At 39.7% G+C, this 24,431-nt stretch overlaps 3 protein-coding genes and 1 non-coding gene across 4 annotated transcripts; 3 read left to right on the top strand and 1 right to left on the bottom strand.

Annotated features, from left to right (window-relative positions):
* The first annotated feature begins 1,100 nt into the window (after positions 1-1,100).
* bicd2 (bicaudal D homolog 2 (Drosophila)) lies at positions 1,101-12,865 on the top strand. Its single transcript, XM_071494622.1, has 8 exons — positions 1,101-1,710; positions 5,332-5,544; positions 6,389-6,541; positions 6,790-7,245; positions 7,863-8,867; positions 9,076-9,227; positions 9,745-9,976; positions 11,479-12,865. The coding sequence occupies exons 1-8, from the start codon at positions 1,471-1,473 to the stop codon at positions 11,479-11,481; spliced, it is 2,454 nt and encodes an 817-aa protein (XP_071350723.1). The 5' UTR covers positions 1,101-1,470; the 3' UTR covers positions 11,482-12,865.
* A 1,378-nt stretch (positions 12,866-14,243) lies between these two features.
* card19 (caspase recruitment domain family, member 19) lies at positions 14,244-18,539 on the top strand. The gene is made up of 6 exons (XM_071494529.1): positions 14,244-14,336; positions 14,783-14,922; positions 15,746-15,902; positions 16,051-16,113; positions 16,305-16,370; positions 16,547-18,539. The coding sequence occupies exons 1-6, from the start codon at positions 14,330-14,332 to the stop codon at positions 16,675-16,677; spliced, it is 564 nt and encodes a 187-aa protein (XP_071350630.1). The 5' UTR covers positions 14,244-14,329; the 3' UTR covers positions 16,678-18,539.
* LOC139631416 (U6atac minor spliceosomal RNA) lies at positions 17,594-17,721 on the top strand. The gene has a single exon (XR_011693382.1). It is a non-coding gene; the product is annotated as a U6atac minor spliceosomal RNA (small nuclear RNA).
* On the bottom strand, positions 18,528-23,933 carry ninj1 (ninjurin 1). The gene is made up of 3 exons (XM_071494531.1): positions 23,575-23,933; positions 20,237-20,474; positions 18,528-19,584 (listed from the first exon to the last, which is right to left on the bottom strand). Exons 1-3 carry the CDS (start codon positions 23,614-23,616, stop codon positions 19,442-19,444), a joined length of 423 nt encoding a protein of 140 aa, XP_071350632.1. The 5' UTR covers positions 23,617-23,933; the 3' UTR covers positions 18,528-19,441.
* Between the last annotated feature and the right edge of the window lie 498 nt (positions 23,934-24,431).

Raw genomic sequence — 24,431 nt, forward strand, 5'->3', positions numbered from 1 at the left:
ATGAACCCGAGGACTAAGTGAGGAATATGGGAAGAAACCTCGGGAGAGCAATTCAAAGAGAGCTCCCCTCTCCTCGGCTGGGTGCGTTTGTATCTTTGTGAGTTTTACATCAGGAAAGCGAGGAGATTTTGGCCTCCCTGACCCGGTGTAAAATCAAGTCTGAACCTTCAAACAGCCTTTTCTCAAAAAGTTGTTTGAGAGTTAAGAAGCTTCACCTGATTCTCACAAGTGCACAGTGCATCCGGAAAGTATTCACAGCGCTTCACTTTTTCCACATTTTATTATGTTACAGCCTTATTCCAAAATGGATTAAACTCTTTTTTTTACCTCAAAATTCTACACACAACACCCCATAATGACAAAGTGAAAAAAGCTTGCTTGACATTTTTGCAAACATATTAAAAATAAAAAACAAAAAACATCACATGTACATAAGTATTCACAGCCTTTGCCATGACACTCAAAATTGAGCTCAGGTGCTTCCTGTTTCCACTGATCATCCTTCAGATGTTTCTACCACTTGATTGGAGTCCACCTGTGGTCAATTCAGTTGATTGGACATGATTTGAAAACGCACACACCTGTGTACATAAGTTCCCATAGCTGACAGTGCATGTCAGAGCACAAACCAAGCCACGAAGTCCAAGGAATTGTCTGCAGACCTCTGAGACAGGATTGTATCAGGGCACAGATCTGGGGAAGGGTACAGAAAAACTTCTGCAGCATTGAAGGTCCCAGTGAGATATATATATATATATATATATATATATATATATATATGTGTGTGTGTGTATATATATATATGTGTGTATATATATATATATATATATATATATATATATATATATATGTGTGTGTGTGTGTGTGTGTGTGTGTGTATATATATATATGTGTGTATATATATATATATATATGTGTGTGTGTGTGTGTGTGTGTGTGTGTATATATATATATATATATATATATATATATATATATATATATATATATATATATGTGTGTGTATATATATATATATATGTGTGTGTGTGTATATATATATATATATATGTATATATATATATATATAGCAGAAGAATTTAAGACTTCATTAAACTCATTCGGACCAACAGTAGGTGGCGGTAATGCGCCTAAAAGATGTTTGCCACCCGCGGAAAAAAAAAAAAAAAAAAAAAACAGCAGAAGAAGAAGAAGGAGCTTTTTTCCAATCGATGATCTCAACTGAAGTTTCCTCTGTCAGCTTCGTGAGGAGGCTGAAGAAACTCCCCGAGAATGATAAAAGCGTCCTCTAGGCCGAGCTCTCACGAAGACTGTGGCAGAAGAGGGCGAAGGGAACAAAACGCCATTTAAGCCCCAACAATGCGGTTCAAACAAAGGCGGCTGTGATTTGAGGTCTCGGTGGTTTTCTCCGCTGCTCCCGCTCGCCAGGGCTGGGTCCCGTTACAGCTCTCGAGTCGGCGGCTCGCCAAGATGTCCATGGAGGAGCAGGAATATCCCGACGCGGTGCTGGTGACAGAGGCCGGGCCGCAGTGGCTGCAAGCCGAGGTGGAGCGTCTCACCCGGGAGCTTCGTGAGACGACCCAGGAGAAGATCCAGGCGGCCGAGTATGGGCTGGCGGTGCTGGAGGAGAAACAGCAGCTCAAGCAGCGATTTGATGAGCTGGAGGCAGAGTACGAGACGGTCCGACATGAGCTGGATCAGCTGAAGGAGGTAACCCCAGGTCACAGCCACGCAGCCGGACGCGTTTAAAAACATGTTGTACCGGTGTGTGAGGGCTGCGTGTAACCGAGCGAGTGTTGTGTTGCAGCGGGAGTCAGTAGTTTGCTCACCTCGGTCCGGATCATGGGTCTGTAAACTGTCAGTCAATCTGAAGCTCAGCCAGAACTTGACTTTAGGACTCCAGGAACCATAATGTGCCATAAAGTTCAACCTGATGTAGCAATATAAACTAATAATAATAATAATAATAATAATAATAATAAGGTTATTACAGATTAGCATATGATGACCAAATGCAGAAATAAGCTTAACAGATTCTTCGCATTAAAGGATTAAAAAAAAAAAAAAAAAAAATGTCATTACTATTTAGTCAGGTCACCTGCCCACACTTGTTCTCGGTATGTAAGGTTGAGGCCTGCGGAGCATGCATCTGCAACTTGTGTCAATCTTACCTGCCTATGTGGCCAAGCTGCTGGTGCTTTATAAAGTAGAAAAGAAATATGGTTCAGACTTGTTCTGCAGTTCAGTCCATGGTATGTTTCATATCTCTCCTGTCTTTGGAGAAATATTTATAGCACACAGCTACAGAAGCATCTGGTTTCCTTGAATTTCTGCTCACTGGCTACCATCTTTTTCAGTATGGCTGGGCCAGAAAAGACCTTGGTTCACACGGGGAGAGAGGTTTTCATCTGGTTTCATGATGTCAAAATTCATTTGCCTGAGACTGGTTTTAGGTTTTACCCAACTCATTTTAGCATTAAAGTGTTATGGCTTTGCTCTGGTCCAACCACTCTCTTTTCACATCCATCATGGCTCTAATATTTGTGAAGTATTTTGATTCCCACTCAAGCAAAAATGCACATGGAAGTCTGCGTCATCCCGCTAGATTTCTGAAGCGATAATTTGAAATTTGAGTATATCATGTGCTGCCATCTCTGACGGTTCCTGGAGCCAAAAATTGCACTAATTGAGGAAGAGCCTGGACAGCGGTGAGCTCAGAGAGAGCGTGAATACATCTGTCAGTGGTATTGTCAACATGCAATGCTGAAAACATTTCCCCAATACCTTCTCAATAGAGCAATTGTTTTCAAAATCCCCGCAGCGACAGACATAAGAAGAAGCAACATTAGCTACTAAGATCTTAACTTATGGGAAACTCTGACTGTATTTCAGGAGAGAAGTTGGGGTTTTCCCTTCTCTTCATTTTTGTCAGTTTTCTTGCAACCAGTTTATCAAAATTTAGAGGAACTGCATCCTAAGAAACTTCCACATTGGCTCCCCAGCTCAGCTCAGTTGTGGTCACTACTTGTTATCGGCCAAACCTCCATTGTTAGGTGTTAATAATTTAGTGTACTGAGTCTGTTTGTACAGTCCCTCGGCTCAGCCAACGTTCTTAGTTGTTGTTTGAAATCTATAAGCTTGTGTACAGATAACTGCTTTTAATAATAAGATCCACTCAGACAGAAGTCAGTCTCTTACTTATCTGTAAAAGACACTTGTTTAATCACAGGTTTTACAACACATTTCTACGTTTATATCGATTGAGTCCAGTTGACAGTAGGGCAGCGACTAATGATTATTTTCATTATTGATTAATGGGCTGTTTATTTTCTTGATTAATTGCTTAATCGTTTGGCCTATGAAATGTTTGAAAAGGGTGAAAAAAGTTGTCTGATTGCTTGTTTTGTATAACCAATGTTAACTACAATCAGTTTACTGTCACCTTGAAGAGGCTGCCGAATGCTTGAAATGACTGAAATGTTTAATTGATCGCTGAAATTGTTGCAGATTCATTTTTCTGACTCTCTGTTCTCTGTGGATCTTTGAATTACTCATAGCTAGTTGTATACTGATGGTGATTTTCATCCACATCATATTGTTCATGGCGTAGATCACAGTCCAGTCATTAAGTGACTCACGGTTGTAGTCATTGTCTTGGTACCTCATGATTGTGACTGTTACTTCTCTATTTAGTAGAGTATGTCACTGAGGCAGATGTAGGACACTAAGTCAGAGATCAGCATACTCTGCGTTTTTAGGCTCCTGATCAATTCACGTCACAACGTGATATATTAATTTCTTTGAAACTGTTGAGGTGGTTGTGGGAAGGACAGTCGCAGCTCTGTGGTGGCTTTCAGGACTTTCTTGGACAGTAACTGTTACATCACCGGTTTGGCCCAGTGTCAGTAGATGTTGGCTGGATATCTAAAAGCCTTTAATGCAGATACCTTTGGGACTCTGACACCAACTTGTTCATCCTATTAACCTGTTCTTGCGATATCCTGACTGTCTCTTAATGCTGTTAACCCAAGCTTAGACACTTTGCTTGCTATCTCGCCATCAGTGTGTTCACAAGCTCATTAGTGGTCACTCCCATTAGGCCCCACCGAAGGAAGTTGAGAGAAGACCCTGCCTTGCCCACTTTTCTACTGTGGAAAGACAGACCCGAGAATATATGCATTAAAATGCATCATAAGCCCTACCAGCCTCTTGTGACTTTAACTGTGCGTATTGTGGTCAGACATCACTGAATTTACCACAAAAAAAGCAACTTTACAGATAAAATGCAAGAAATGTCTGTCAGGTTCGCTTCATTTTGCATTGAATTGCAGTAATTTTTAGAAAAAGCAAGTCAGTGGGATAAAATATAAATAGTTTGAGGAACTCAGTCATAATCACAACATATGGCCAGTAAGAATAATAAATGACCTACTTTTAGTCTTCAAGTTTTAATATGTAAAGATTTATGTTGCTTGATTAATATGACAGGGTTGTGGGCATGTCTGAATATCCATCAGGTTTTTTTTTTTTCCGCTGAATTGAGCCAGGAGGAAAAAAAACCTGAAGGACATATCAAGAAGTTCTCTCTCCCAGGTTGAGTTCCCCTCCAAAGAAGCGCCATAAATCAAATGGTGGGTAAATTTGCACAGATGGGTTGGCCGAGCTGTTTGGAGGTGATGCAAAGGTAGAGAGTGAGTGCTGAAAGTATTAGCAACTTGTTTTGTTGAGGTTTCATTTTTCAACAGTGAGCGTAATTGAATTCATTTATTCCTAAACGGGCAGTCATTGGCACAACATGCAATGCCAGACATGTGAGACACAACTTTTTTTATGTTTGGATGTTTTCATCATTTAACTGTAAAATAAAATGTGATTATCTCGGCTCAGATTGAACAGAGTGAGTTTTTTTTTTTTTTTTTTTTTTTTTTTTTTGCTCCCTGAATGTGGATTGGATGACAGCAGCTTCCAGTTTGCTTGAACCGGTCATGTGAGCATGACAATTTCACATTTATGCAGTTTAAATGTAATAAGTGCTTGCAACGACCCCTTTCCATGCTCTGTTTGTGTCTAACATGAACATCGTGAGGCAAAATGTAGCAGCAGGGGCAAACAATACTCATGAGTACAAGGTCTTCTGTAACACAGCTGGTAATAAATGCAGTGTTAATGTAAACCAGTGACTGACGTGGTATTTTTGAATAAATATTCTGTGGTCAGTGTTATCTCTGGCCATACTCGATGTTCTCTGTGAGAATTTTAGATCAGGTGTGTTTATAATCCTCGATCAAAGGCGGATTTGTTCTGATGTTTATTCTTTCTGTCTGTCCCCAGGCTTTTGGACAAGCTTACTCAGCCCACAGGAAGGTGGCAGCAGATGGGGAAAGCAGGGAAGAGTCACTGATCCTGGAGTCGGCCAGTAAAGAGGCTATCTACCAGCAAAAAGTCCTAGAGTTACAGAATGAGCTCCGACAGGCCAAAGCGTCCCTCACCAGTGTACAGGCTGAAAATGATCGCCTGTCCTCCATTGCCCTGGAGATGAAAGAGGTAATAATTTAATTACATAGATAATTTGCACTGTTTGTTGTGTTGTAGACCAATCTACACTCAAATATCTATGGTGACAAAGTGAAAACATGTTTCCGGAAATTTTTGCAAATTTATGAAAATTCAAAAGCTGAAACTTCTGCAAAAACTGATTTTATCAAACCCCATAATTACATTATTTTCCAAATGCAGTCAGTGAAAACTGGATTTTACTGGTCATTTTGCTTTCATGTATGTTTTATATGGTGATTTGAATTTGTTTTGTAGACAAACACAAATCCCCCTTTTACACTTGTTAACCATTTTTCTTAACTGAAAATCTAAGATGTCAGCAGCTTTCTTTGTTTCAGCACTGTAAAATAAGTTAGAATAAAAATGGTATTAAAGTTAGTAAAGCTAATAGAGGTTGTGATGTACAGTGTGATTTCACCAGTAGTGGTCGGGGGGAGTTGAGAGAGAGTTGGTGCTTGTAGTGGGGGAGGGTCAGTTAGCAAGTTCGCACTGAGCCCAGCAGGAAAGATGATGTAATGGTCCACTGTGAGTGACACAAAGGATGTCCTCCGCCAGGGCTCTCTGTAGCATGCATTGATAAGTAGACCATGTCCTCCTTCGGTCATTACATTCCCTGCCAAGGTCTTGCCCCTGTGGTATGCCAAACATGCTGACCTGCTGATATCTATGTCACTCACAGTGACCAGACCAATGCAAGGTCACAGTTTGCACCGTGTGGATGATGTTTCACTCAATCGAAGACAGTGGACATGGATTTTTTTTAATTCATGCTCATGCGTCCTGCCACAACATGCAATTATTTGTCTCTTTCCTGTATCTTCCTTGTGTGCAGAACTCAGAGCTGGCGGAGCTGCAACGCAGTCAGCTACGTGATGACATCAGAGAGTACAAGGTGCGAGAGGCTCGTCTGCTGCAGGACTACAGCGAGCTGGAGGAGGAAAACATCTCTCTTCAGAAGCAAGTGTCTGTGCTGAGGCAGAACCAGGTGAGACAAACAAGACTCAACACAATACTCACTTTGTTGCACATCTTAACATGGGAGGAAATGATGTTAAATTAGTAATGCAGTCCATACTAGTGCTTTTAGATTCTCATATCACTGTCATTTACTTCTGATGTAAGAAAGTGACAAAACATGCTGTTGTCCTAATACTATACATTTGGAGAATTACAGTGGACACGATTGAGTTAAATTATTGACAACTTTATTGATATTTTCGACCATCTGCACAGGTGGAATTTGAAGGTCTAAAGCATGAGATCCGCCGCCTGGAGGAGGACTCCCAGTGCCTGCACAGCCAGCTGGAGGAAGCCATGCGTCTGAGAGAAATCGCTGAGCGGCAGCTAACAGAGGCCTTAGAGACGATTAAAACAGAGCGTGAGCAGAAGGCCAGCCTGCGCAAGCAGCTCTCCCACTATATGACCATTGGCGGCTCTGTGTACAACAGCTCTTTCAACATCTCCATCGACAACCTGAAACTCCACGAGGACCCCTCCACCATCAGCGAGTCTGACAATGACGACCTGATCAGAGGCTTCGAAAATGGCTTGATGAAGGCTGATGAAGACAACAGAGCTGCCGTGAATAAGAGAGGAGAGGCCATTAAGCCGGCTCCTAGCCTGGTCGACGACCTGCTCAGTGAGCTCAACATCTCAGAGATCCAGAAACTTAAACAACAGCTTGTACAGGTATGAAGTACATCATATGCACCTTTAACATGAACCAGTACTTTCTCAGCGTAATGTGTGGCCATTGTTTTCAACCAGAATGAGTTGAGAACGCGTAGATTTAACTGTGAAGTACAGACATATTTTAATATTTGATATTTATACAAAAAGAGACTGTTGTTAAACTAATGTGCTGTGCCTCAGATGTTCTTTTTCCATTTCAACATTAATTGCAAACACTCCTATCTGTTCCCAGTAATCCAATTGTCTATTTATTGGACCAGAATAGATAAAACTAATTAAATACACAACGTTCATTCACTGCTGACTAAATAGAACACACGAGGTTCATGAAGAAGCGTTTGCTGACTGACCCCACATTTTATTTGAAAGGTGGCTACCATGATTGTTTGGTTTTAGGGTAAGCCCTGATGTTATCAAATAGATTTTTACCCAAGTCACAACAGCGAATGCATTTTTTTAGTTCAAAATATTGCTTCACAAGATTACTCTATACATTAGCCACAGTCCGAACTTCTCAAACTGTCCACAACATTTGCTCATTTTATGGAGATATTTGCTGAAAATGTTTTGTGTTTGATCAGTGTGTGTAACCTTTGCTTGCCTTCTTATGTTAGGTGGAGCGGGAGAAAGTGGCCCTGATAAACTCTCTGCAGGAGACCCAGAAGCAGCTGGAACAGGCCTATGGGACTGTGTCTGAGCAAAAGGAAACTGTCAACAGACTGACTGAGAACCTCAGCGCAATGAGGAAACTTCAGGCCAGTAAGGAGCGCCAGTCTGCCCTCGACAGTGAAAAAGACAGAGACAGCCATGATGACGGAGACTACTATGAGCTGGACATTAACGGGCCGGAGATCCTGCAGTGTAAATACACTGTGGCGGTGTCTGAGGCTGGGGAGTTGAGGCAGGAGCTGAAGACGCTGAGGGCAGAGTACGAGGAGTGTCGAACGCGGTATGAAGATGAGCGAGCGCAGTTGGAGAGCGATGTCCAGGACTTGAGGTCGAGGTTGGCGTCCCTGGAGAAGATTAGCCAAGCAGACAAAGCGGAGGTTATTCGTCTGGAGAAGGAGCTCCATCTGACCAGCAAGGCTGCAGGAGAATCGCTCGGCAGCCTTAATGTGGCGCAGGATGAGCTCATAGCTTTCAGTGAGGAGCTGGCCAATCTCTACAACCATGTGTGCATGTGCAACAATGAGACCCCTAACCGTGTCATGCTCGACTACTACAAGGAAGGCAAGGTCATGGTAAGAAAGGGGCATGAAGGGAAGGAACAACAGTCTTTCATACTTATCAGTAATGACCTGATCCCTGGGACTGAACCTGGAAAATCAGACTCCAGCAGCACCACAGTTTCCCTAGCTCCAGCCCCACAGCACCGCCCAGAACCCATGAACATCTATAACATCGTAGCCATCATCAGGGACCAGATCCTCCACCTTCAGCAGGCAGTGGGCCGCACCACAGAGCTGTCACGCCAGAGACTTGCCAATCTGGAGCTGAGCACAGTGGCAGACAAAGACAAAGAAGCTTGCATGGAAGAGATCCTCAAACTGAAGTCCCTGCTTAGCACCAAAAGGGAACAGATTGCCACTCTCAGAGCTGTGCTGAAGGCCAACAAACAGGTCAGAGGTCGCTCTGTGTCTGCATGTGCATGCTTGTGTGTATGCGTACCTGCTGTGTATGTTTTCTCAGAGGAAGGATGTTCATTGTTTCCCAAACTGACACATACAACAGAATGGGATTATTGGCTTAACCTAAAAATAACCACTGACTTTAGACTTCAGTTAACTGTGAGAAACTATTAATTATATAACATCTTATTCTCTTTAGACCGCCGAGGTTGCTTTGGCCAACCTGAAGAGCAAGTATGACAGTGAGAAAGCCATGGTGACTGAGACAATAATGAAGCTCCGCAATGAACTAAAGGCCCTGAAAGAGGATGCTGCTACGTTCTCCTCCCTTCGAGCCATGTTTGCTACAAGGTATGATTATACGTCATCACTGATTTACATTTCATTCCTGCCAAACATAAAATGAACCATATGGCCAAGTGGTCCTGGGCACACACTAGAACACATGCACAATGTGCTCCATCTGCTACAGGAAACATTACACACATACCAATAACCTTGATTTATCTTTATGTTCTGCTAATTCTGCTTTTCAGTTTCTTTTCCTTGTGATGAAAAAGAATAATTCAAAACTATAGTGCTTATTCTGCACAACTGTTTTGTGTTAGTGTCTGTCTGTGTATGCTGGTGAGAAAGACACAAAGCATTGTGGGAACGGTCTGATGTAATACTTGTGCGAGTCAGCAAGCAGGGACCTCATCCTCCCATCTGGAAAATGCTGTCTGGGGAATGGAGAAAACATGTGACAGCTGCAGCAGCAATCCAAGGCAAACTGCTCCACCTGCTGGTGATGATGCTTATCTCTCGTTTCTGCCCTCTCCCCTTCTCTTGCTCTTTTCTCCTCCTCTCCCCTCTCTCTTTCGCTCAGGTGTGATGAGTACGTGACCCAGCTGGATGACATGCAGAGGCAGCTGGCTGCTGCTGAGGATGAGAAGAAGACCCTGAATTCTCTGTTACGTATGGCCATCCAGCAGAAACTGGCCTTAACTCAGCGCCTGGAGGACTTGGAGTTCGACCATGAGCAGGCACGGCGCAGCAGTGCCACAGCAGTGCGAGGCAAGGGCAAAATAAAGGGCAAAGGAGCCTCTTCCAGCCATCATGTAAGTCTGAGGCTGTACTGCAGAGCTAACTCTTGGGTCACAAAGCATAACCCCAGACCCTAGGCTCTTCTGCACGCCAGGCCTTTGAAAACTTCCACACAGATTTGTGTTTCTCTCAGCCTTTGCATACACATCTTTTCTAACACAACTCTTTTGTAGCCATTATACCTCTAACACATTATGACATAGTACCATTATTACTACCTAATAATGATCTTAGTCATCTTATACCATAAGAACAATTATACTTTGAGTTTGAACAGTTGTTGCTTTCTTTGCTTGCGTTGCTTTAAAAAAATAGATTCTATTAATTTGGCATAAGGAAGACACAAATGCCCAGAATAGGTAATAAACATAAGTCTTGATTTCCATGTGATATTTATATCTTTAATTGAGCTTTAGAACCATATGAAACTGGAAACTGACTAATTTTAATCCAGTTGCTTCCCTTTCAGATTTGCTGTGATAAGTATAAGACAGTATAATTTGACACGGAAAGTACCAGGCTTTCAACCATGTTTGAGTTCTGTGACATGTTGGTGTCATGGTGAGTTGTTTTGTGGGTAGACATTCCAGTTAAGTTAAGTCAAATTTGTTTATATAGCACCAAATCACAACAGTTAGTTATCTCAAGGCACTTTCCAAATGGAGGGGGTCTAGACCTTCTCTTTAAAGTATAAGAAAGAGAGCCAATGATTCCCACTGAGAGCAAGCACTTTAGGAAGCAAGTAAGGATGGTGCTAGAGCACACTAGATGTTACCAAAGATTTTGCACTTTTAGCCTAAAAACTAATTCTGCAGTTGACCACAAGAAGTTACCATTTCTGTTTTATTGTACCATTTTTACACCATTTTCTTCTGTTGTTACCATTTTATTATGTGAGATATTAAAACAAATCTGAAAGCATTTTCTGTGATACAAGCCTAAGTCTCAGTCCCAACAGTTGCACTACACATCTGTTATATAAAGGACATATGTTATCTACCTCCTTATTTCTGTAGGAACATAACTTATAAGTAATCTGGGTTCATAATACAACTTGTGAGATTTTGAAAGATGAAAAAAAAATATTGATTTTATGTAGGCTGGACTTCAAAGACATAATGTATTAGTTAAAATTAATTGATTTAATCAATATACATTATTTTTTCTATCACAAATTATATACTATTCTTTAGATTTTTTGAAATGTAAAAGTGTGTGTCAGAATACAAAAGTATGAGAGAAAACAAAGGTAATAATTTGAGATAATTTAATGGGAATTTGAAGTAAAATAGTGCTGAGCTGACTAAAACATTCCTTGTTGTGTCAGTGACTCATATGTTAAGACTGCATGCATGGCACAACTCAGTCCTGCTTCCCACGGCCATCTTTTCTGTTCACTTCCTTTCCCAACTGCTAACTTCATTCATAAATTTGATCTTACTAATGTAATGAAAATTCAAATCAATCAACAATCAATTTAATGTGATTTTCTTCTGTCTTATTTTTCCATTTGCAGTAAATCTATCAAGCCAAGTGGCCTTAAGGAGGTCCATCAGTGTCTGTGAGAGTCTGTGCTCCTGGGTTCTTCACTCTCCAATCATGGTCCGAATCATGTCATTGCTTACAAAAAGAACGCATCGAACAGTATTTGCCAAGCGCCTTTTTTTTTTTTTTTTTTTTTTTTTTAAAGAGTGCCAAGACAAAAATCTCTTCAAAAAAAGTTCTGTCAAATAGTGTGACTGCAGAAAGTATGAGTCATCACTTTAGCTGCCCACTGCAGTCCCTCAGTCTTCCAACAATATGCACCACTATTATTACTGAACCAGAGGAAAACTTGGGATGGGTGTTTTGCTGATTACTCATTGCCTGTTACCCTGACTGAGCACTTTTTATTTTACTTATTTGCTGTTAGTCGATTCCTCTTTCATCACACTAATTGTTTCAAGTAATATACAATATTTTATTATATGTGCATGTTTATCTGCCAGGTTCTTGATGACATTTTCAAGTGATGCAGCATATTTTTATCCATGTTTATTTCACGACAACAAAACCAGAAATTATGTGTGAATTCTCTTTAAAGCATTTTTTTTTTTTTTTTTCAACCAACTGGTTGAATTCAAACAAAAGAGACAAATAATCTTTTCTGCCTTAGTTGCTTTCCTTTTGGCCTTAGATTTAGGGGTGCCTTTCTGATTTTTGATAACCATGTCAACTGTTTAGCTCATTAAAACATAATACATTTTTTTCAATGTATTCCATTTATATGATCCTGCAGATATGGAGCTTCAAATTCAGGGTCTTAACTAAATTTTGTATAACTGGGCTCCTACTGTGGATATGGCAGAGCTGTTACAAATTTCTGTATGCTTGTTATAACTGAGGAAGAGTATTAATGCAAAGCTTATTTAAAGATTTCTAAGTTAAGGTCAGATGTTAATGTATTCATAAACTTTATCCATGAAGGAGAGTCTCTAATGTAATTGTTTTAATACAATTTTTGTAAACTGTTTGAAAATCCATTGTCTGCAAATAGTAAGCCTGCAGTGCCATTTTGTGGTGTGTGTACAAGTGCAATTTGCAAACATTGCAAAAAAAAAAATGTTTATGCTTTGTAAAAAATATTTTACACATTGTTGCTCACATTATTGGTCCTAATTGATTTAAAAAAAAATTTTTTTTTTAATGTTTTTACTATAACTGCAATTATATTTATTTGACACTGCTCAGACTACAGGATGTCACCATCCTTTTTTATTTCATAAGGGAGTTTGAGTGGAGATGGCTGCTCAGAATTTTAAGAAGACTAAACTGTGGTAAGACACTCAAAATTCATGACTGTTGACCACTGCCTCCGCTTCCAGTTATGGCTGGTGAGGAAATAAATCTTAACTTTCACAATTCTTATGTCTTTGTTATCTTTCAATAAAACATAAGTTAGCTACAAATCCACAGTAATTCTCATAATAAAGGTTAATTCTTTCTTTGTTGAAGAATTAAAGACAAGAATTTTTTTAGATCTACATGTCAGTAGTGGGTACAATATATATGGTTCCATGGGGTGAGTACCAAATACATCCATGATCCCAACAAGTATAATCAGTTGCAATTTGTGGATTTAAATTAATGCAAGTTATGTTCACTTCTCCTGTCAGTTTCAACCAGCACTTCAAACACTTTAGATGCCACAGGAAAAAAAAAACAAACTAATGACTATAAATTGTGAACCATTCTGATTTATCTCAGGGCACAGTTACAAATTTGGTCACACTGGCCTTTGCCTTTTATTTATAAAAATAAAAGTAAAAGTCTGTTATTGGGCTTCTTCAACAGGGGATAAAATGTACAATATGACCAAATCAACATGGATAATTTAAAAACTCATGAATGAAAACATGCTTTGTCAGCTGAGGCCTCATTCAAGATCAAATTTATATTTTTCCCTCCCTGCCCAGCAAGACAAATACAAATTCTTTATAAAAAAAAAAAACATGCATTTCACTTATTTATTTATTTTATCCCTCACTGAACGTTCGCCGCGGAACGTTCCCCAAACTTTCCAGGGGGAACCTTCGCTTAACGTTTCCGGGGGAACGTTACCGGGTGGGAACCTTCGGAGTATCCCAACCATGGAGGTCTTATAATACATCCATGGTGAGTACTGGGTGTATTGGCTATTTTTTTCCACTGTGTTTATTGTTATACTATTCTTTTTTTTTCTTTCTTAAACTTACAGATCATTAAGTGCCTTGGAAATACAAGGTGTATTATTGTGCATACAAACATTAAAAATTGTATAAAATATATAAATAGGTAATACAATACAGACCTCATACCTAACTATTAACAGTAACGGTATACAATAAGGCACAAAAGAAAAAAAAAATCAGTCGTGCATTTTGCAGGTAAGTACACCTTTTGTTTGTTGTTTAGTCTTAAAGGCTACATGGGCATATCAAACTGTTAAAAGATATTTTAATTGGAAGACTAAAACGAACATGTGGGTTCATAATACAACTTTATATGAACATGTGACATATTCCCATTTAAATACCGAGATTTAATAAACACTAAGTTGTACATTCAAATTAAGTTACAATCTCTTTACCTCTAATAAAAACTCCTGAATATCTGTATAAAACTAAATAAAAATTGACATACATCAATCATAAAATAAAAACATAACTATGTTACTGCCTAGCTTAGCTTTTGCTACGACCGGTTCTGCTTCCGGTAAAAACTGAACAGGAAGTTGTAGTTTTTCTCTTTTTTCTTTTGGAAGACGTCGACGTAAAGCGTGACGTAAAGCCAGCGAGTGAGGTAACGTCAGAGGGCGTGTCCAAACAAAGGACAGAAGGGACTCCACAATGGGAGGTTCGTGTCTTTCTCTAAACTAACTTAAAAGGAAATAACGCTAATTTTACCACGTATTTCGTCTTCTCTTTCGCTTTAAAATCTTTCCCTTGTGTCCAAAACACGAACAGTAGCACAGCACTAACGACATGAAAGGTTGCCTCGCTTTACCAATGACAGTGTAACGTCTCACTCCCAAGTCCTGTTGACGTTTCTGAAAAGTTATTTTAACAACATATAATTCAGTTTACTATCGTCGTACAAGTTAAATGACCATGAAGTGTCGCAACATTACCAAACCATGTTCACATGCTCCTCTGCTGCCGTTATTGCGAGAAAAGATAAGTCTGGCGATCATGTCAGATTACCTGTCAGCAGCCTGTATCTTTATCAAACAGTCTATATGGAACAAGCGTCTTGATGAAGTATTAAGTTTTTTTTTAATTTCCCTCTGGTAACATGGACAGACAGTTTTCATGAGCAGCTGAAAGAGGACAGCGCCTTCCTCAAAGCTGACCGGAGACTGGACACAGAGCTGGTGGATAAACTCATCTTGCAACTGAACAGGATCTACCCGCAGATCCTCACAGACAAGGAGGCCACCAAAGTAAGCCCTCATACACAAAGTACCTCCCTGCCATGGTGGCAATGGTGCAGCCACAAGTCAAAGATACACCACACTGTAAAATTACTCCCTTTTAAACAACGGTTTTACACTAAAAAGTTACTTTAATGTTTTATTCACAAAAGCATCTTTATTATAATTTGTATTTATTTATTGTAAAAGTATTCATCACACAGCAGAATGACCCCTGTCAATGTAATCGTCATCCCTGGAGTATTAACTTGCAAGCAGCATTTAAAATTGTAGCTATATATATGTGTGTTGTAGTTTAGAATCATATTTTATAAACACATCATAGGTTTGGTAGGTCTTTGCAGAATCATTATTTGAAAAGTAATTAGTAACTATAGTTGTGAGATACATGTAATGGAGTAAGAAATACATTATTTCCTCCTTAAACTGAGTAAAAGAATGAAGAATCTTTAATTTTTAATATATTCAAAATTTTGCTTACATATTTTTAACACATTTAAAATCGTACTTACTTTTATGAATTCAGTAAATGTACTTAGTTATGATATATCACTACATGTAAGTTTATTCTCATTCTTCTCAAGCACCTGAAAGCCTCAGAAGATTCAGATCCATGTGTGTTTTGCTTCTGAACAGTCACTGTGGTCAAAACTGTTTTAAGTAAATGATGCCTTAGATGCACAAAGTAAATAAATGAAATAATGTGGAGATGCTTTTTACTCTGGGCTGGACCTGGATACAAGCTCCAGTGTCAGTAAGCACCCCAGGAAAGAATAATTCCACTTGCGGGATCAAAAATAACCTACATATAATCGCTGTTATTGTTATCCAGTTCCGAAACTTGGATGTGCCCACTAGTGTTCGACTGGGTGAACTCCTGACAAATCTGCAGGGCAAAGGCGAGGAAGCATGCAGGGAGTTTTACAGGGCTCTCCACTTGCATGTAGAGGAGGTATACCACAGCTTGCCCACTCGGCTCCGCCTGAGAGGTTAGTCCCTAAAAACTTCTTTTTCATATCATGTGTGATCTCAACAAGCTACTTATCATTATTTAGATATTATAGAATGGGTTAAACCTGTTTAGTTGTGTAGCATACTTTTTACTTGCACACTGAAAGTAACCTGTTCTGCTTCCAGATACCTTGGATCCACTTGCATATCCACGTGTCTACCCACAGAGATATGTTCTGAATGAAAGAGGTATGATGTGAAAATAAAAGATGTCACAGTGTATGGGTGATGTCAACACTGAAACTGTTCAACTACTCAAAAAAATGTCAAACTGCTAAATGTCCACCAGAATGGGTCAAGTAGTTATTTAGCAAGCACGCCAGATAATTAATTACTAGTTAAATTGTTAATTACATTGTTAAGTGTTTACCTCTTTCCAGGTCCCCTCTTCTTTCTGGGCTGTTTCAGCGTTGCCGTGGGAATGGCTATACTCTATTACTACAGTGGTAAGTTGTTTCCCAGTTGTTAAATGTCGCCTGGCACTGCACTTCTAGTAATTGGATATTGATAGTTTAATTGGATAATCAATTTGTATCGGTTATGTCCATGCATGTTGCTGAAAATGTAATTGAACTCCATGCTGTTAATATAGTGTTACCAAGAAAGTGTCTTTTTTCTGCAGAAACTAAAGTGACGGGAGGCAGCCGGGCCCTCGGGATGGCTGCTCTGGGCCTGAAAAGAAAAGCTCAGGAGGTTCTCATTTGGTACACTGAAGAAAGCCTCATGAATAAGGGAGTGATTCCTTCACACTAGGTGCCTCAGCAGTACTGCTCTAAAGAATACCATTCATACCAAAGCACAGCACACTATCTTCTCAAGGGTTCAATACTAATTTTTTAGATCGTTTTATAAATTATTTTGTTACATGTGGTGCTTTGCCCCAGTTTATGTCTATTTAAATAGGCGAAAGGAATGAATATACTCAACTTAAATCAGGGAAAGGAAGATTAAACAATGTGTTGTCGCTCCAAGTTTCAAGTGAGGTGTAAAGCAGTCTTTACTCATTTTTTTTTCAGGTTAGCTGGGTTCAGGTGTGTAATAAGTATTTTTGCAGTGTGAACCAGTCTGAACAATGTACATTTATTTGGATAATGGAGAATTATGCTGCCTTATCTGCTCAGTCACCACTGATGTATATTGAAGCATATTGAAATATCTTCAGTGTACACCCCGAATTGAATCAGACCTATAGACTGTGGTCAGACCAGAACACGATTGCCATCTTGCGGTCAGAAGAGGAGCTACAGCACCAAACGTAGTCTGGCTTCTGTCGGTTTCAGAAGAGCTTCTCTATGTTCTGCTGTTCACATTTAGACAAATAAGAGACCAGGCCTGTGAACAGCCAGAAATAATACCGAGCAGCGACTGCGTGGTGATATTTCAGTCGAGTTCACAGGCAGCTTTGCAATCACGTGATCGCGTCGACCAATGATATCCCTCTGTACCAGCGCAGTGCATTATAGGTAGGATTACGATCAAAACAAACCCGAAATATACAAACATCGAGGAATTGTGACATTAAAGCGTAAACACGGATCAACCAGATTTAAAGCAAACATACCAGAGTTGTGTTTTGCAGATATAATACATTCAAAACCGGAATGCACCATAAGTGAAACTAAGTTGCGTAACCCCGTGTATATAAAGTGACGTTTCCCTCCGTAATGTTGTGTTGTATGAAAGGAGAGAAGGTTAGCACTCCCCTTGACAAGGATGGAATTGGCCCCTGTGGCCTGCAACACATATACGGTTAAGGCACTGCCACCTACTTCGTGGCATCTCTAACCATGTTTTTTTCACAACTTAGACAAATGATGCCGTTTAAAAATCTTAAAAACTTATTTGCTTCACTGAAACTACGCCTCCTGCTCTCACTACCCTATTCTTAAACAGGAAGCATTCCTGGATATTTCCCAGTGCCGTTTTTTCCGCTGGGTCAGCTCAGGATGAAGTTTTATTTTTCCGGTTGGCCTCAAGCCCAGTGCTGCCTACACGAAGGGTTTCTGCAGATTTCACACTTGTTCTGCAGTGAATCTGCCAGAAACAGTAAACCCAGTTTGTGAGAGATTTATTCCAGCCCAGTTATCGATAGATATTGCGTCCTCTGCTGTGGGTATTTTTTGTTCTTACTGTGCCTTAGTTAGTTTGTGATGAACCTATTTAAATACAAAATTTGACAGTAAATTAATTGACCCCAAAATGGCAGATACATGACATTTTATGGTGTTTCTCAGGCTGTTTGTAAACAATTTAATCAAAATGTTTGACAGAGAAGATACATAACAGTAACTATAATGATGGTGCTTTGTTAAAATCTATTTCTATGTGATGGAGGGTAATCTTCAGCTTTTCAAAAGGTAATGTCGGAAGCACCTTAAAATACTTTTGCAGCTTGTATTTGTAACACTTTTGTAATATTCTAAAAGCAAATATTGGTGTGTGGTTTGCATCAGCTGTCAATTGATGTCTACTCATTGATCAGTGCCTAACAGTCACATTCTGTGTGTACGTTGCCATGTAAAAATGCCTTATCATTTGTATGATTGATACATATGTCTTTGTACAATAAAACTATGCATGATAATAACACACAGGACAATAAACACATCTTATCACTTTTGTAGTTTTATTTATAAATTCTATTTAAAATAGCGCTCACAGTGCATAAAACAAGATCATTTAACAAAAGTTAAGAAAAAATTTTGGTCCTTTAAAAAAAGTGAGAAAAAGAAACCCACATACAGACACTAATATATACGTGTAAATCAGTTTAAATATTACATTACTAGACTTTGCATAGAACTTAAAGAAAGAAGCATGTAAGGTCCATTTAAATGGATGAGGTTTAAAATGCTGTAAAACAATATATTTGCCCCATAATGAAGCTCTTCGGTAATACCTTTAAAAGCAGTAGAGCCAAGATGGCTCCCGTTGCCTTAAGAATTTAAGGCAAGAAAAGATTATGTTGTGGTGATTATGGTTTCTTTTTTTTCCAGTACATATACATTAGGCTTATGGTGACAGATAATGACAAGGTTAAACTTCCAAATAACAGTAGAATTGTTCTTTTTCAGGAAACATTCACAGTGGTTGTGACTGATACACAGTGTATTGCTCCTGACATGTTTGCTTTGTAAGTAAAGGGCATTCCTTTATTTGCATCGGTAACCTGAGCATGATAAGAGGTAACAAAGGGGAGAATTGCCACAGCAAATGAAAACTGACCACCACACATTTGTCCATAGACATGGTTAGTGAAGAATGGAACGCCTTTAACACACACACACACACACACACACACACACACACACAGACAGCAGATAGCAGACAATGTCACTTGATCCGCGGGGTACGTTGGGTCTCCTCAAGCTTGGGAGATCGACTTACAGAATAGCAAAGGCACCGGCATGCTTTTGAATTTGGTGAATAAATATCCTGTCCATTTTTTACAAATAACGTGGAGGTCCATCTTCACTGAGTTGATCAGCTTTTACATGACAAGTCATGTTAAAGCTGTTTAAGCACTTTGGGTGGGCCGCTGGACACCGAAGGCTGTGATGAAGACGTTGACTACGACTATTACAAAGACAAAGGCTGTGGCCACGTTTTCCATGATGTTCAGCTTGTAGTGCGTGCTTTCGTCGTTCAGGTTCCACTTAACTGGTGACAGAGAAATGACACATGAAGACATCACAGTCTTGCTTAGACAGCAGGAGTGCCTTCCTTTCCCCAGAGGGTGGCAGCACAGAATTTCCTGTCGAGTTTGCAGGGAAGTAATCATTACTGAAGACTAACATATAAATTAACAGCATCTGACAGCACTGGCCTCAGGTGAATAATTAGCATCTTCCTCCATTAGAACATTACATGCTTCACTGATCTGAGAGAAGCACCTGTGTGAATTTTTTAGTCAGAGGAATGGCCAGTATTTCAACACACCCTTTTAGTATTGGTAAGTCTCCTATGACGTAATATATTTTACATCAGTCAAGACAGCTATTTTAAATTGGAAACAGCTGACAGCAGAGGCAACTTGGCCGGCGTTTCTTCCTGCTGTGGCTCTCTAACCTCAGCTTTCCATGATTGCTTATGTTAACATTAAAGGGCCAGTAGTATGTCTTATTATTACTGCCAGGGTGTAAGGATAGAGGGTGTTGTATGCTGCACATATTATAAAACTCTTTGAAGCAGATATGTAATTTGGGGCTAAATAAACAAAACTGACTTAGCCTGGCTTGACTTTCTGTATAGCTTGTGTGTAATTGAGTGAAATTTCACCAAACAGAAGTTAGAAAGTGACCTCCAAACATACCTATGAAGATGAGCATAACTCCCACCACGATTTGCAGGATTAGAGAGATGCTAATTAAAGTGATGAGGGGCACGTAGAAGGAGAAGTCTGGTCCCTGCTCCAGCACAGCCTTCAGCTGTGAGGCATTAGCCATCAGGAGAGCCACATCCAGCATGCTCTCTGCTGCACTCTTCTTATTGGCATAATGGTTCATGTTCAGGGGTCCCGGTTGCCTCCTCAATCGGCCCCGTAGTGGTACCTGAACACACACACAAACCTTGACATCAGTATGACACAGTGGCATCTGGAAATACAATATCTGACTGAGGGCTTGAAATTCCTTTTCAGCAAGGTCAGCTGAGGATTTCAGATTTGTCTCTAATGTTCTTTTATTAATGGTTCTATTGTGACAGATGTTATTAACATTAAAAACAAAGTAATCAGATATCACAAAAAATTCTGTGACACAATCTCTGGGGTATCTTCATATGCAATTATTCTGTTTAGAAACTCAGCAGCCCTCATCTGTCTAAATACATCTCTAAATAAGCCTAACTATCAATTTGCTGTGGTTTTAGAAAACTCCATTTTGACCATTTTTCACTTTTCCCATTGTAACAGTCACACTGCAAACATGTCTGCTTTTCTGTCCTGAAACTTGTGTAAACATAGCATTTGAAAAGAAAATGAAAGTACTCTGCTACTGCCATCACGTTGGATTTCATGGAAATTCAAATATGACAATAAACTCTAGTTCAAAATTAGCCCCAAGCCACTTTAATGATGACAAGAAGTATCACAGTTAACTGGTAGTTGTTTTGTTTTGTAATACCATTTAGTGTGACAGTTATAGTATTTATGTTTGAATCACTTTTGAACTAAATCAAATAAGATGAATACATACATTATGATTAGATCAGAACTGATCAGTATGATAAGAAAGCTGTAACTCAAAATGATGCAATCAGAGGACTTTTTCTGTGGACTATATTAATGGAAGTGAAAGCGTTCGGTGACTAAATTCAGGGACAACCCATTTGACTAGAAAGGTCACTGAGTTGGTTTGAGTCCAGGGGTCAAAAATAATTTGTCACATGTTTTCTTTCAAGTTGACCAGGTCATGAATTATAAGCACAAGAAAGCTAGAATAGCTTCCACACAAATACAGTGGAACAATTGAGTGAAGACTCACACTGTTACAAAGCTCACAATTAGCTCATACGTGAAAGCAAACTTTTGTAGCAATAATAAAGGTCACTTGCTCGAGAATATATTATTAGATTATTATTAAATATTCCATGTTATTTCTTAAGTAAATAAAACAAAATATGAAATATGTATCCTTGTGGAAAGTTAAGGTTAACAGAATATCCTGTTCCACTAACTGCCAGACAGCCTGGCCGATCTACCCAGGAAGAGATGTCAAGGAATCCATTTCCTTCCCTTTAGCGGCACAGCAAAGAAAGAGGTTGTTCTTTCTGTTTGTTCTGTGAGTGAAGTGAGTGAGTGGTTAATGGTTGATTTAAATAGACAAGAGACCAGGGTTAATGCACGGACCCCTGTTAATGCTTATTATGGGTTTAGTACAGCGCTAAGAGTTTCATCTGGGTGGAGTGTAGTTCAGCGGTCCAACAATGCCACCCTTGTGCCCAGGTTGGCAACATCACATGCTGAGGTTCAACTCAGCGTTCCCCCTTCTTCACCTCTGAAAATCTGCCAGGCCACAGAGGAAAAAGGTGCTCTTGTGGTAGACCAGGAGATGGGTGTTGAGAGGTCACTAGCTGTCACTCTTACTTCTTGAACTGTTACAGCTTCATTTTCGGTTTTTGTAATGTACTCCTCCCTAAGCACCCTGAGCTTTCCTAACAGCGGTGATCTCCATTTCTAAGAAATTATAACTATATAAATACACCTGACTTGATATCTATATTGTTACTGTCTCAGAAAGCAAGCATTGCGTACTTACTGTGTCGTATTTTATGTAGCTTTTAGTTGATATTAGTGTAAATCACTGTTGCCTGATACCGTGTATAAGTTACTGATTAATTCTAATGATCAATTTTCTAACAATGAATCTTATGGAAGCCTGAAACTAACTTATCATTATTATTATTATTATTAATAAAACTTAGTCTTTATCAATTGATTATCTTTTTGATTAATTGCTTTGTCTATTAAATAAGAAAAATGCCCAGCAACACAACACAAATATACCGTATTCAGTTTAAACTTGTACAAAAGAGTGCTACTGGCTTGATAAAATGTAAAAAAAATTTAAAATAGTTGTAATTTTCTGTCTGTTCACTATTAATTCATTAATTGTTTTAGCACTATTTAGTGAACTATCCTACAAATATCCTTGAAAACTAACAAACATGACTGAGCATCTCCCATTGTAGCCTGCAAAAAAAAAAGAAAAAAATCATTTGCTTCATTACATTGCACTTGTACTAATAGCTATACTACCACAAACAAATCTCATGTCAGTGGAACAGCCAGAAACAGCTTTGTAGTTATTAATCCAGCAGACTTTCCACATAAATTACAGTCGGTGACATAAAGTTTTCTTTTTTTATCACAGAGACAACTTCCCATTTAAGTTTTTATTTTAAAGACCATTTTCCAATGAAGGTTTGGATAAAATGTACCTAAAGTCTACACAGTCAGTTGTTATTATTATTGTTATCATTGTGTTGTTGTTAGAAAACTTGCTTTTATTAGCTGTATAAAATATCTGTTCTTTAGCACAGACACTCTGACAGACCTTCCTAATACAAGACAAAGGTGAATTGTCAAGGGGAAAGGATGTATGCATTCCTGAGTGTGACCAAGTCACAAAGGTAACACAGTTTTAGCCCATTAGCTCAAATCATAATCCTGACTTAAGTCACAGGCTGAGCTGACCCACCTGAATTCCTTTACAGGAAAATGACTGTACACTCACATGGTCGTCTGTCATTACATGTAAACTGAACCTCTGTGGGCAAACAGCAGAGGAACGGAGGCAAAGTCACAAACACAAAACCCAAGAGACTTCAGTCTGAAATACTCAGATCAGTTTAGAAATAAGAGCTAATCCAGAAATGGAGCTAGCCGGTCACATTAGCTGAGAGACTTCCTGTCCAGCTGCGGTGGGAAACACCGAACAACAGAGAGATGCCTGAATGGATGAGAGCCGAGGATGAAAAACAAGGCAGCCAAATATTTCCATGAATATCTTTGCTTGTACTTCGGCCGAGGGGTGTTTCTGTTGGGAATTCACCCTTGGCTGAGCCTGGCCGGGACACAAGCGGTGGCTTAAACATTACTGAGCAAGAGGCTATACTCCGCTGTTTGTAACGGGGCCGGCGCCGCCTTACCTCCGCCGCATCCCCGTTCATCTCAATGTTTTCCGTAGCCATCTTGTGAACACACTGCCTTCAATCCCAAATAGTCCGAGCATGTATGATGTGGAGGAGCCTCTGGCGGGCACCAGCTCATTGTTTATAAAAGCCGCTGTGACGACAAAAGGGGAGAAGAGGCTCAGACTACCGCCCTCCAACATGGGGGTGGCGGTCCTCAGAAAGCCGTGGGGGGAGTGTGGGAGGGTCAAGTCTCTCGTGAGTGACAGGCTACTGTTTATGGGCATTTCTGGGTTTATTTTCCGAAAGGCTGATGTCAGGTAGATGACCGTATGGTTTGTATTGTAGCCGCGCACAGGACGAGGTGAACAGGCAAACACGACTCTTTGCTGCCGCCGTGCGTGTGGACGCGGTGCCACACGCACGGCGGCAGCAAAGAGTGACTCCACTCCATCAAGTAGACGCTATAAAAGGTGCTGAAGTTTGTCATAATCAGCATTGTGATACAGGCTCCCCTCGGAAAGGCCTCGGGGTCCTTGCTTTGTGCATATTATCAAAGACATTTTGAATAATCAAATTATCACAGAGCAGACTTTGCCTATCTATCTATTCTTGAGCAGCAGCAAAAGTAATTAAGATAAATTCATATTGTTAGACGATGTTCTTCTTATTTGATGTGTTGTGTTTGATTTGATTTTGTTATTTTTGTCTCATATTTGACAGCTGACCACCAAATCTTGCATAAGTGATAATGGCACTATGCATTTGTTACGAAAGCTATCAGGAGCTTGTTTTATACCACCTTTAATTCATTTATGTGTTTCAGGCAAAGCTGACAAAGCCGCAGCAGTTTGATCTCAACCCAGCTTGGATCT

Source organism: Trachinotus anak, unplaced genomic scaffold (genome assembly GCF_046630095.1).
Source record: "Trachinotus anak isolate AG129_WGS33_773 ecotype Australia unplaced genomic scaffold, CSIRO_AGI_Tana_v1 ptg000013l, whole genome shotgun sequence".
NCBI classification, from domain to species: domain Eukaryota; kingdom Metazoa; phylum Chordata; class Actinopteri; order Carangiformes; family Carangidae; genus Trachinotus; species Trachinotus anak.

Coding starts and splice junctions, on each gene's coding strand:
- bicd2 (XM_071494622.1), top strand. CDS start 1,471: ATGTCCATGGAGGAGCAGGAATATCCCGACGCGGTGCTGGTGACAGAG. Junction 5,545..6,388: donor TTGCCCTGGAGATGAAAGAG/GTAATAATTTAA, acceptor CCTTGTGTGCAG/AACTCAGAGCTGGCGGAGCT. Junction 8,868..9,075: donor TGCTGAAGGCCAACAAACAG/GTCAGAGGTCGC, acceptor TATTCTCTTTAG/ACCGCCGAGGTTGCTTTGGC.
- card19 (XM_071494529.1), top strand. Junction 14,923..15,745: donor CAGACAAGGAGGCCACCAAA/GTAAGCCCTCAT, acceptor ATTGTTATCCAG/TTCCGAAACTTGGATGTGCC. Junction 15,903..16,050: donor CACTCGGCTCCGCCTGAGAG/GTTAGTCCCTAA, acceptor TTCTGCTTCCAG/ATACCTTGGATCCACTTGCA.
- ninj1 (XM_071494531.1), bottom strand. CDS start 23,616: ATGGCTACGGAAAACATTGAGATGAACGGGGATGCGGCGGAG. Junction 20,475..23,574: donor TGAACGGGGATGCGGCGGAG/GTAAGGCGGCGC, acceptor GTGTGTGTTCAG/GTACCACTACGGGGCCGATT. Junction 19,585..20,236: donor AGTTATGCTCATCTTCATAG/GTATGTTTGGAG, acceptor CTCTGTCACCAG/TTAAGTGGAACCTGAACGAC.